Genomic DNA, 12,945 nt, shown 5'->3' on the forward strand with positions numbered 1-12,945 from the left:
AAGCCAATTGTATCGTAATTAAGAACATTAGCTATATGCAGCCTGAAGACATGATATCTGTTTCCTGGCTATGTCTGTTGACTTAGTTTGACAGAGCACCTGCTAATGCAGTGGAAAACTGCTCAACATGGAGACTGAATGGAAAAAATGAAGTTTTATCCCTCCATCAGCTTTGTCTTCATTTTGTCAGTATTTTTGTCACAGCAATTTTTTTGTTGAATGAGAACAGATTTGCTGTCCTAGTATATGCTGTTCATTGTATTTCAGAAATTAAGTGTTCATATTAAATTATAGTTCCAACAGAAGAAGGAAAAACTTGCTTGTTCTTTATTTTGCTTTGATCTGCAGGATAGCCTAGCCTTGCAGCCACTACTTTCTCATAGAAAATCCAGTCTGTTGGGTATGAATAATGTTCATATTCCAATGTGAATCTTGAAAGTCTAATCTTTAAATCTATATGAAAGAAAAATAATGCATGAGAAATAATTTAAATTAATAAAAACTCTAAAAGATTGGCATCTCATTGGATACTGCATAGTCCATGTGTTTGCAAAGGGGTGAGGAGCCAAAACATCTCAAACACTCTCTAGAATTTGCCATTATCTCAATGTCACTCATCAAGTCCTTTAACCTCTTTTTTTTTTCTTTTCTTACGTTGTTCCAAATTCATATGGAAATTATCTAAATCATAAAATTATTCTATGCCTTAATTAGAAGTCTGAAAGGAGCTGTTCCTCCAGGGTAAATGATAACATGGTCAAAACTTTCAAAAATAGGCTGTTGCCGCACATGGATTTTGGCAGCTAAAAGTGGTTTCATTTTGCAGATGTTTCTGGCTTACCCATTTCCACCACTGTCCTACTTCCTCAAAGCCATGACACTTTTTCACTTGTTTGCTATTGTCTGCAGGCGGGACAGGGAAAATTCCTGAAGGATTTTGAAGTTCCTCTTCAGAGAGGCGAAGACTTTGTCCTTGGGCATGTTGGAAAGGTTGCAATTAATGCTTTCCCAGCTGAAGGGAATGGTGCATCCCAGCCATTGCAGATACATTTATAATCATAATTTTTAAGTATTTAACCTCTTTTCCAGATTTTTTTTAAAAATCTATATCACAGTGTGATATTTGGGTTTTTTCCCTTTTTATCATACAACACTGCTTGGTAATGTTTACTGGAAGCCGTGGTCTTTTCATAAAAGTCCTGTCATGCTGACGGTGTAAAATGCAGTATTTTCCTACCCTAAATTTCTTTCTAAATCTTTGTGCACAATTACATTTTAAACCTCAATAAAGAATTGTAATTAATTCTTAGAGATAAATTGCTTCGTTCATTAATACAATGATTTTAAAGGCAGTATTAATTCCTTTTGGGGAGAAAAAATCTCTAGCAAGCCTGCTGAGCTGGTAGTTCTGGGGAACTTTTTGAAGGAGGTGGGGACTTGCTGCAGGATATATTGCTGTTAGCAAGAGAATGAGCAGCCTAGTCTTCCTAACTTTCTCTCTGACATTTACCTATTCCTGCCTGAGTCAAGAGGGGTTTAGTGGAGGCTGGACTGTGTTGTTAAGGGTGGACGAACTCAGCTGCATGTTTGAAATTATGATAATTGCTTTCCCATCTATTCAATATTATTTTTGACTCTTCCCTGACTCCAGCAGACTCCAGGAGTATCTTTGCTGCCTCTCCCTTGCTGGTGCTCACTCACACCCTTTCTTTCTTCTTGCCCTATATTGCTGAGTCTCTGTTTAACGCTCTGATCCCTCTCTGCATCTGTTCCTTTCCTTCTCTTTCCTTCCAGCACTTCCCTTCTCTTTCTTTTGTGCCTTGACTTGTTGCTTTGCCCCCCTCCTTTGCTCTGTGACCACAGGAGCGTATGTAGCGCACAGGATTGTGCCTCACTTCTGCCTCCTCACATCTCCCTCCTGCCTTCCCAGAAGATCCATCCCAGCCCTCCCCCTCCCATTGCTCAGGAACTCTTCCCAGCATTAGCAATTTCATGCCATGGCCTCATAAAAATCAATGTAAAAAAGCACCTGTCTGTGCCTGGGGTTGACATGGGACCAAGCACTTTAGCTGAGCTTTAGGTTATTTCATGCTGTAATGAGAAAGGTTGTTAAGGAGATAGGGAATTGGGTTCCATGAGTATTGCAGAGCTCCACAAAAAAATTTAGTTAAATTCACAGAGGCTCTTTCTGACTAGGGAAACCATATCTGTCCTGATAAGTGGAGGAAGAAATCCAGCAAAATGATGGATGCTGGAAAAGCCTGCTGAAAAAGAGGTTCTTCATAAAGTTAACTATATTGTATAGAGGGGAAATACTTTTATTTCCACTATTTTGTTGTCTGAGATCAGCAATGAAATGCAGATTGGGATGGGAGCTCCTGGTATTTTTATAATATCGTAAAGACTGGGAGAGCTGTGTGATCAGTAAACGACTGGTGTGAATATTGCAGCTTCTAACACCATTAAATGAAGGCAAGGAGCCTGTTCAAGGCACAGCTGGAGCGAAGTGCTGTGCTGAAAGCTTAAGCAGATGGGACTTAAGGGCTTCATGAAATACAGCTGGGAGCAGCCCTGTGAGTTTCTGAGTGCTCTGGTCTGCAACCAAAGCTGGTAAGCACCGAGAGGTCTTAGAGCTTCCCAGCAAAAGGGTTTTATTGCAGCTCTGGTCTGGCTGTCCCAAGGATGAGGGTCAGGATGAAAACCTTATTTGGTAAATTGAATGGCTAGGGCTGTCTACAACAGGAAAGCAGAGAACACAATTAAAAACACTCTGGGTGGCTTATTTGTGCAAACCATTTTGGATCAGTTGTGTGGACCCTAAATTGGAGTCTGTGATGCTCTGACATGCTGTGGTGGATTATACACAAAGCAGAAAAGAGGGAATCATTCTGCTACTCCAAGTGGCATAAATGTAGCCATAGTCTGTCTTTTTTAGTAAAAATGAGGCAAAACATTTCTTGGTTCAAAGGATCACTGCCCCATGTGGACAAGCTGTCAAACATCTGCTGCATAGCAACATGCAAAAGTATTTTTTCATCAGCTTCCTATCACTGTTTCCTTATCTGCTGGCTACAAAAGCATTTCTGCTAAACAGCTACTTTGTTTCCAGAGCAGCAGCCTCTTCCTTTTGCTTATCCACTTGATTCGTGTGGCTGTTTCGCAACTCAGGAGCTGTTGGTGAGGTCACAGCAGCCTGGTTGTGTCATCCAAGTGCATGACTTAAAAAGGAGGAAACTGTCCTGGAAAGGAAACTCTTTTGTTTATCCACAAAACATCTAGATAAGCAGCAGTTGTGGGGAATGAAAGCCAGAGAAAGTTGGTGGTAGCCAGATGAGGCTGTGACCAAACATTAACATTTTAAGAGCAGGCTGGGGCGTGGTTGGTTGCTCAGCACCCTCCTGAGCATTTATCAGAGCTATGTAGGAGAGCAGAATAATCTGCTGATGAGGGGAAATAATAAAGAAAAGACTATTTTTGTTTCTTATAAATAAAACACAAACCTTCAGCTGGTGGATCATAGAATTGAAGAATAGTTTGGGTTGGTAGGAACTTTAAGGATGATCTAGTTCCAATGCCCTGCTATGGGCAGGGGATACCTTCTACTAGACCAGGTTGCTCAGCATGATCCTTCAGTTGTCACGGGGTTAGACAAATCCTTGGATCTGATCTCTCTTGGACAAAGTGGGTGCTTCAGGAGGAGGTTTTGGGAAATAGGAACAATGATTTGCTATTCCTCATCATGTCAATGCTCTCTCTTGTCCAGTACCTTGCTGCTAAACCAGGAACAAATTCCAGAATATAAGGATGTTCCTAATGTACCACTGCAAAATCTGTCCAGAATAGCAGAGTCGGAATGGTGCTCAAATGCTAAAAAAAATCTGGGAACCAAAAAAATATGTGTATAGCACTGACTGTAACGGCCTCTTCTCAGGTCCAGAGGTTTGGAGGGAAGCACTGACAGTGCAAGAAATAATGCACTGTTATGAAATAACCTAATGGGCGAGAGGCACTGCCCATTCTTGGCAATTAGTGGCTGGCTGCTGTGATGATGTTTCTTTATTTGTGTAACACTCTCTGGGGTAACCGTAAGGAGGCTGCTACTTAGGCCAATGTTCAGACTTGTGATTTCATCTAATTCTTTGGCTTTAGTGGTTACACACATCAGTTTGTGTTGAGGAATAACTCTGTATACATAGAGAAATCCTGATGCAGTCAGAATCAGGGTTGATCCAGTGGTGAGAAGCTCTGGGCAGCCCAGGGAGGACCAGAGTGGGGGCCCTGACCTCTTGTGGTGACTGAGGAACCAGGAGCACTCCTGGCTCTGGTGTGTCACTTAGTCCTAGGGACTTTGTGCTTCTTTGTGAATTAAACCTCCAAAAATCTCAGAAAGGGGAAAAGTACACCATCCACCAAGTCAGCAGCTGGACTGTGGTCCATGCAGAAATGGTACTTTCTCATTTTCAAGCTTTGCTCATATCACTGCTGGACTATGGTTCTTTACTAAAATTGTTGTGTTTGGTAAGCCTTTAATGTTTTACATGAGTGTGAATGTCTCCATACGTTTTTAAAGGCAAAGAAAGATGTTTGTAATATCATTTCTGTGTTTAACAAGAGCAGCATCCAAAGGACACCAGAAGAACTATATTCAGTGGTTGTGTTTCAGTTAACAGGTTTCAAAGAAAAAGCACCACTTTAAACCAGGGTTTTTTTTCCCTTCTTTCAGGGGTGCATTCTCTGAAGTTGTTTTGGCTGAAGAGAGAGCAAGTGGAAAACTCTTCGCAGTCAAATGCATTCCCAAGAAGGCACTGAAGGGAAAGGAAAGCAGCATAGAGAATGAAATTGCAGTGCTGAGAAAGTGAGTACCAGACCTTCATTTCTGCATCTTTGCTTCAGTTAAACTCTTGCATTTGAGGAACAGTGATTGACAAATGTGACTGAAAAGTTGTTCAGCCCATCACAGACAGACAAGATCATGGAAATTTAAATGGTGTTGAAAATGTTCTGAGAAATGTTCTTATTTTCTTTCATATTAATTCCACCAGATAGCTGCAAAACAGGGAAAAAAAAGGGGATTTAGGCTAATGTAAGTCTACGATGCCATAAAATATCCACTAAAAATGTCAGCAGTTGTGTCACAGCCTTTGAGGAGAGGAGGAGCAGGGTTATAATTTTTAAATGTTTAAAACAGTCTGTTTATTAATTGCTCTAAAATGATGACATGCTATGGATTATCATAAGAGACAGTGTTACCTGTGCCATGCAGATGAGTGGTACCTCTGTACTTCTGGAAGGGGAATGTGTTTTTTCCTTACTTTGGCTGGAATACATGGATAAGAAAAAGAAATTTCACAATTGCTATGAATTCATTGTAGTTTTTAGAGGCTTGATCCTTACCTCTTCCTCATCTTATGCCCTGAAGGTGGGATTCATCTCACCTGACTTGAGACATTTGGATCTGAATTTGTCACACTTGACTGTCATCCTGGGAAGTAGAAAGACTTGTTCATGATTTAGGATTCGTTCATGAAGTGTGTTTTAAACCTCTGAAAGTACCTTCTCACTGAGTTAAAGGTAGCACAGCTATACAGAACCACTCTGCATTGGACTCTTGGGACACTCTTACTCCTGCTGCACTTCTGTCCAAACTGGGACTTGCCCCAGTGCTTGGTCATGCCAGAGCTGATGGCTGATCACCATCAGGGCACCACATGACCAAACTGATCCCAAAAACTAACTGGATGGAGAGCTCAGGCAGCCTAAATCAAAGGAGCAGGTTCAAAGGCAAATCCAGACATCTCAGTAGGCAGAGAGGATCTTTTTCTGTGGAGAGACATAAATGGAGCTCCAAACAGCTACAACTATTAGTAGCAGTGCCTTCCTATTGCTGAGCCTGCCTTGGGTCAGTACAATGTAAACCCAGTGACAAATGTAGCATGTTGTCTTGCTGTGTAGTGTTATTGAGAACCTGTCATAAAACTCAACCATTGCCATCTCTGTAACCAGGCAATGATGGCCAATAACCACAGCTTGAAAGTCTTTGTGTTGATGGGTTCATCCCCTGGTACTTGAGTGGGTTGTAATACTGGCAATATCCATGTGCAGTAAGAACTGACTTGCATCAGCCTTGATCCTGAGCTGGTAGAGCAGAGAAATAATTTAAGTTATTTCTTGTTTCTGCATTGTGAAACATTTCTGTTCCCTGCAAACAGTTTCTTGAGAAACGAGGAGGCAGCACCTGGGCTGTGCTATTCCAGCTGCATGGGCAGGAGAGTGAGTGGGCAGAAAATTCCTTAATTCATGCAATTAGATCTACCCAATCTTTTGTCCTATGCACATTAGGACCTTAAATGAGAATTCCCCTTTTTTATCTCCTGGTGTCTTCTACTTAGCCGTTGCTAATACAAACTTTGCCTGTCATTGTCTTTATTCTGAAAATAGACATCCTTGCTTGCAGATGCACTATTGAATTTGTATGTGCCACCAAGGAAACAATTAGAGAATAACAAACTAAATTCTGCCTACAGTTGAGGAGAAGGGATATCAACCTGTTTCTCTGTTCAATGAATTCTCTGCTTCAAAAGCTGTCAGTAAAAATAGATTTGAGAGTGGTTGAATGGATCCTGAGCAGCTGTTGCTAAGCTCCATCTAAGTGCCCTTGTTTTTGTTTCTTGTAGCTTAACACTGAGTGGGAATGGCTAGTTCTTGTGTTGTCTAATGAATGGGTGGGACCCCCGAGCCTTGGGCTTCCTTACAGAGCTGTGAGGTGCCCCATGTGCTTAAATGCACCTTGCACTGAACCGCCTCATCTGGAGGATGTGCACAGAGGATCCCTGGAAGGAACAGTTGGTCCCTGTTCCCCAAGGGGAAGGTATGGAGACACAGAAAATGGATGCAAAGCAAACAGAAACATGCACGTGTGCTAATCCTAGTCTCCCTGTCTGGTTTTGCATTATGTCTTTTGAGGGTGCTTAAACTCTGATGGGATAAAAGTCCCAAGGACACCCTGCCTGGCTAAAATACAGGCAAACTCCTTGATCCTTCAGAGAAGGATCTCTTGTCTTACACTGGTCTTTCTCCTCCTATCTTCAATCATTAGAGTTTTGTTTTCCTCCTGACAAGCTCTGTGCTTTCTGGCAGACCTCTGCCAAGTGTTATGAAATGCAACAACTCCTCTTGAGTTCCCCCAGCTGTATATCAAATTGAGGTCTGGTAGGATCCTGAATATAATCCCTGCAGTGTCTGCTAGCTCTCAGGTGAGCTGCTCATGCCCCTGTGTGTGGTGAGCACGCTTTAGGAACAGTCAGAGATTGTGCTGGCATGTCCAGGATCAATGTCCAAAGTTCCCATATACTTCGTACCCTCAGGCATCTCTGGTGAAGTTTCATCCCCCTGCCAGCCCTGCCAAATCATTCAGATCTGGCAGAATCAATATGGGAGAGAGTTTGAATGATGCTGTGTGTTGAATTAATGTTTTAAGGAGCATTTCTTGCAGTCAGGATTAAAAGTTGTAGCATGGAGTACTGGTGATGAAAACATTAATCCAGTGACCAAAAGTTTTGGGTCCCCTCTCACCTCTGCTACTTTCCTTCTGTCACAGGAGTTATTGTCTGTCTCAATATTTATTGGCTGTGAAACAGCCTTTATTGAAATGACTTTCAAATAAACAGTTTTACCTACAGTGGCTTTCCTGTCCTCTCTTGTGGTGGCAGACCCAGGAGAGTGGGTGTGAGAGGGGAGGATTCTGGGCCGGGCTTAGTGTGAAACCAAAACTTCTGTCAGTCCTTCTGTGTGTCTGGACTAAAAAGCTGTTGGGAGTATTAATCCAATATTCTGAGCAGCATAAGGTCAGTGACTCCCATGTGAAGTACATGGAAGGTAGGAGATTTTATCTCTCTGTCTGTGGGCTTGGACGCTCCTGCTGCCAAAACAAAATGACACATTTTAGGAGCGATGTTCTGCGAACAGAGGAGCTGAGCTGCCAGCCAACTGATCTGCATGTTTGTGTGAGTGCCAGAGTGAATCATGCACACTCCATAATTCTATTTTTCCAGCCATGGCCAACAAATCTGTTCTTAAAAAAGAAAAAAGGCGGAAGAGCCGTTAAGTCAATATTTACGCCTAGCAACCTTAACAGGGTTCTTCCAATATGGACTCCTGTGTCCCGTGGAAATCCATGGCAACGTTCCCCGAAGACTCGGATGGGTGGGGACGGAGTGGGAAGGAGCTCGCTGTCGAGTGATGTGCTGGGAGAGACTGAGTCTGCAGTTAATCCAGGAGCCTGGGCCTGACAAAGCATTTAAGCAAGTGCCTAATTTCTGACAGTAATTAGTTTGGTGAAATTGGTGGGGAGGCTGAGCTCCCATTGCTTGGATGTTTCAGTGAAGGGTGAGAGTCTCACTGGGAACCTGTGTTTGGTACCACATCAAGAGAGGAGTTTTCTTAATATCTTCAATTAAGACATTAAGACATGTGGAAAACATGCTTAGAATGGTTTAGAATCTGTTTGAGGAAGAAAATGTGATCTCTAGAACTGGACTGTCAAAGCTCCAATAACTGTCCATGGGGAACGACAGCACACAGTCACCTTTGTATGACACAGCCTTTTTCTGAACTGATGTGTGGGGACTTTCATAACCTGCTCTGAAAGAAACTGTGTTTTGGGTTTGAGCAGAAAGAGAAATGCAGTCCTTTACATTGTTTGCTGTAGAATAGAGGAAATTTCTTCCACTTATGGTAATTGTGCAGGTGTGAACACGCTGAAAGAGGAATCGTCTGCTAGACGGGTCCTTGAAGGCAGTGCACAGTGTGGAGAGTTGGGCTGCAGAGAGCACCCAGTCTGAGGTTCTAGTTAAAGAGGGGAAAAAAAACCCCAAATTTTAAGTCAAATAAAGAAAAACATGCCTGATTTGCTTATGGGGATGGTGTTGTTTCTTTTTCATTTGGTTACACCACTCCTTATCACAAGAAGTCTCTGCTGCCTGTGTAATACCTGCCCAAATGTACAGACTCAGTGCTGAGTCAGAGCAAAGCAAGGGGAGGAACCAGAAACTGTGTGTAGCCCTGCACCCAGGTTTATTGATTGCTTAATGGCAGTAATGTACACATGTGTCTTGTTAAGCAATACTGTCCAGCTAGCAAATCATACTCAGCTTTAGCTATTTTCTGCTGAACAGGGATTTTAAAAAATAATTTCTAACCTATTTAGTTATCTCTTACCTTCTCCCTCACCTCTTTACTATCCTAGATCCCCTGGAAGAGGTGTCCTTAAATTCCTTACTACAAATCAAATCCATGCCTTACTGAAGTCTGAGGCTATTTTTTCCTGTTAAACAGAGTGAACTCTTCCCAGCAGGTCAGCTAAACTTCTGCCAGTGCTTTCCATCCCAGTTTCCTCAGGAGACAGGATGTTCAGGCAGTGATTCATGCCCAGGCTCTGCCTCACTCCTTATATGCCTGCACCTACAACCAGGAGCTGCTGCTGGGATAAAGAGCAGGGAGAGAGGAGGGGAGGTGTCCTCCTGCAAAGCTTGGGAGGTCAGGGCTATACCCAAAGTAAAACTAAACAAAAAACACCAATGGAAAATTTTCCTGATGTGGGTGGAAGCATGGGAGTTTCTGCTCTCCTATAAATCAGATGATGGTCAAAGGAGCCCCTTGCTCCATGCCAGGAGGCAGTGCTGTTCCTCATGTTAGAGATAACAAATGTGGAAGAATCACCCCTTCTCAAGATTTACATGAAGGCTGCAGGGGTAATTAAAAAACTACCTCTTTGCTCCTTTTCAGCAGCCCTTTGACCAACTCCCTGTAAAACCTCTCTGTCCCAGATTCTTATCTTTGTAATGCCCATCCCTCCAGAGCTGACCTGATAGCCTCCAGGAAGACGAATCCAAATTTAGTTTTGAAACCCATTAGTTGCCTCTTATTAAACTCTTCTGTGCAATTTAACTCAGGATCAAAGGCTACATTAATTCCGAATAAAATTTGCCATGCAGAAGTTTAATGTACCTTAACATAAATCCAGGTATTTAATTAATTCAGATGAATGTTCCTGAATGACTTTGTGGGACAGACCCATCTATTCAAGCCACGATTGTTTATGGGTCAAAAAATACAGCCCTTGCAGGCCAGGGTGGTCCCATACTCCAGTTTCCCAGTCTGGAGGCTCTGCTGGTGCCCAATGATGGTCTCCTATGGTAATTATTTTTCCGTCCAAGATTACACAGCAGAGTACAGGGCCAGCTGAACTAAAGAGGAGACATTCAGATCTTGTGTTGATAAGTACTAACATAAAAGTGATGGTAATTAGATTGTGTAGCTGATGTACAAAAAGCTGTGGGATTGACCTTTTTGGGGTTAATGACTAATTACCTCTTTGCACCCCAGCAGCAAGAGCTCTTTTTTTTGCTGTCAAGAAATGGATAGATGGGTAGGAAATGAAAAAACAACAAAAACAAAAAAGCACTTGACATCTCTGTCTGTCAGGTATCATAATTTCTCTGGTGCTTACTCTATAGTCAAAACAGGCTTGCTGGTTTTTTTATTTTTTTCCCTGCTTTTTCTCCTCTGTGAATAATGGTGAGAAGATCGGCTGCCTCAGCAAGAATTGAAGAGACAGCTGGTTGTTATATTAAGTAATCACTCTCTGAGAAAGCTTTTATGTAGATTTACTTGTTAAAACCTGGCTTGCTCATGCCCCTGCAGTTGTGCTGGGGTGACAGAAGGCTGACTCTGCTCTCCCTGTGTTGTCATGCTCCAAACCCTGCCAACTGCACATCCAGGACATCCAAAAACCTGCTCCTCAGTGGGGCCCTGCATCCCCAAAGCTGGCTCAGGGTGCTCAGACTTGCAGCCACCAGCTAGGGTGGGATACCCAGTGGTAGCACTAATGATGTTGTTGTCAGTGGTGTCAGGGTAGTGCCCTCCCAAGAATATATTTGTTGGCATGATACATGGATTTGCTTCATCATTGCCCCCTTACATCTTTTGGGCTGATCTGGATGCCTGGAGGGACCCTGGTGCCTGCTTGTGGAGCCTCCCTTACAGCTGTGCACTTCTGCAGGAATCCCTGCTAGGGAGGCAGGCAGGCGTGGAAAGGAGCCAGGAGCTACAAAACTCAGGGTAGGGGGACAGTTGGGCATGCCTGGAGGCTGACATCAGCCTGAGCCATGAGATCATCTCCTGGATCAAGGCGATGCAGACTGGATGAATTGCCCTTCTCGGGTTTCAGGGGAAAGGGAATCTGTCCCTCTATATGTGGATATGGCACAGGGCAGCTCTGCCTTGGCACTTGCAGTTGGCTCAGTGTTAAGCAAATAGTTCTGTTGCAAAGAATTCATCCCAGTGAAAAAATGTGAAACCTGAAACAAAGCTGACACCATTCTTCATCACTAAGATGCTGGAAACTTTGCAGGGGAAGATTTGCAGCCAGGACTGCCTGGATTGCTAGTTTAGATGTAAACAAATGCAGGAAAACAGATGAAGACCATCTTAAAAAATCCTTAAAATACATTAAATGGCAGAGAAAAATCCCCTGTGAAGTGGTAATCACAGAATCCTTTTTATCTTCTCTCGTCTTAGACAGTTTCGTTCATGTGCAGTGTGCTGGGTCAGGCTTCAGGGATGGTGTGTGGCATTTCTGTGTCTCAGCCTGACTTCACACCCTGCACACCAAGACAGCTGTGTTCCTCCAAGGAGGTTATAGCGTGAGAAGTCATTTCACTGTAATTGCTGGATGATGACACAGCTGTCCTCTCTTCTGGGTGGTGGTGGTGGTTTACCAGATCTCCCTGGCATAACTCTTGTCATCCAAGGTCACCCCATACCTTGACTCATCTCAAAAAATGGCATATCCATGTTAGAAGGAGGACATGGAAGCACATTGTCACTCTGCTCCAACTTTTAAAATAATTCTAGGAAGTGACATCTGATTTCTCAAAGAGTTCTAAGAAGGGTCCAAATTAGCAGAATGAGTTTTAGTTTGGAATGTCACCCTTAGGTGGTGTCTGCTCCTGTGTGGCACAGAAGCACAGAATATGATGATTTGGAAGGGAACCACGAGGATCATTGAGTTCAACTCCTGGTTCTGTACAAGACACCCCGAGAGTCACACCCTGTGCTTGAGAGCACTGTCTAAATGCTTCCTGAACTCTGGCAGGATTGGTGCTGTGACCACTTCCCTGGGAAGCCTGTCTTTTGCACAGGTGGAATAACAGGGTCTTTTCAGAGCTCCTAGCTGAAGAATGAGAATATGTGGCCTGTTTTCCAGTATGTAATTCTCAGGAAGATGGTTATGATTGTGTTTCGGTGGTACAAATATCTGATTACATTGCCTTTGTCTGTTACCTAAAAGGAAAGACTTGCTAAGATGCATAAAGCCTATTTAATAAGATCTTGAAGTTTGATAAATGACTCAGCTTTAAATCTGGATTCATAAGGTCTGTTACAGCCACATGTTTAAACTTAAGAGTTACCTAATTTGCAGGCACATGGCTTTGGTAGTATGGACAGCATTTTCTCCAGTGCTTGCAGTTCAAAACTTCAAGGATGTCTTGGTGCATAAAAGCAGTAAGGATGTACTCAGTGTACTCCTAGGTGGCTTCATTAGGCAAAGTTCCCCTTCTGCTTTTCTCCCTAGATTCTTTATAGGTAATCTGGAATGTTTTGTCCGAAAATAGAGGTTTTGGGGTTTTTTTCCCCCATGGAAGAATCTTCATTTGGAAGAAATACAAAAGCTGTTTAAACATCTCATGACATTATGGAAGTGAAGATGTCCTTGTTTAAATATTATCAACCTTCTGCATTTTGCCTCTATTCTCTACTTTTGTCTTGAAACATCAACTGGAAGAATTCAATATTTTGTAATAAGCTGTTGTGATGTGCTGTTGGGAGCCAGTTAGTTTCTAACCTCAGGGTGACCATACTTTGGTGATGGGTAAGTTTTTAGAT

The 12,945-nt window shown here is 42.8% G+C and overlaps 1 protein-coding gene across 2 annotated transcripts in view; it reads left to right on the forward strand.

The window, feature by feature from the left end:
- The window catches only part of CAMK1D (calcium/calmodulin dependent protein kinase ID), a 209,200-nt gene that overhangs the window by 86,126 nt on the left and 110,129 nt on the right, over positions 1-12,945 (forward strand). For both annotated transcript variants that reach the window (XM_015627361.2, XM_015627362.2), the window contains exon 2: positions 4,724-4,855. In XM_015627361.2, coding sequence (XP_015482847.1) covers positions 4,724-4,855 — 132 coding nt within the window. The remainder of the gene's footprint in view (positions 1-4,723; positions 4,856-12,945) is intronic.

The sequence above is a fragment of the Parus major genome, chromosome 1A (assembly GCF_001522545.3).
Source record: "Parus major isolate Abel chromosome 1A, Parus_major1.1, whole genome shotgun sequence".
Classification (NCBI taxonomy): Eukaryota; Metazoa; Chordata; class Aves; order Passeriformes; family Paridae; genus Parus; species Parus major.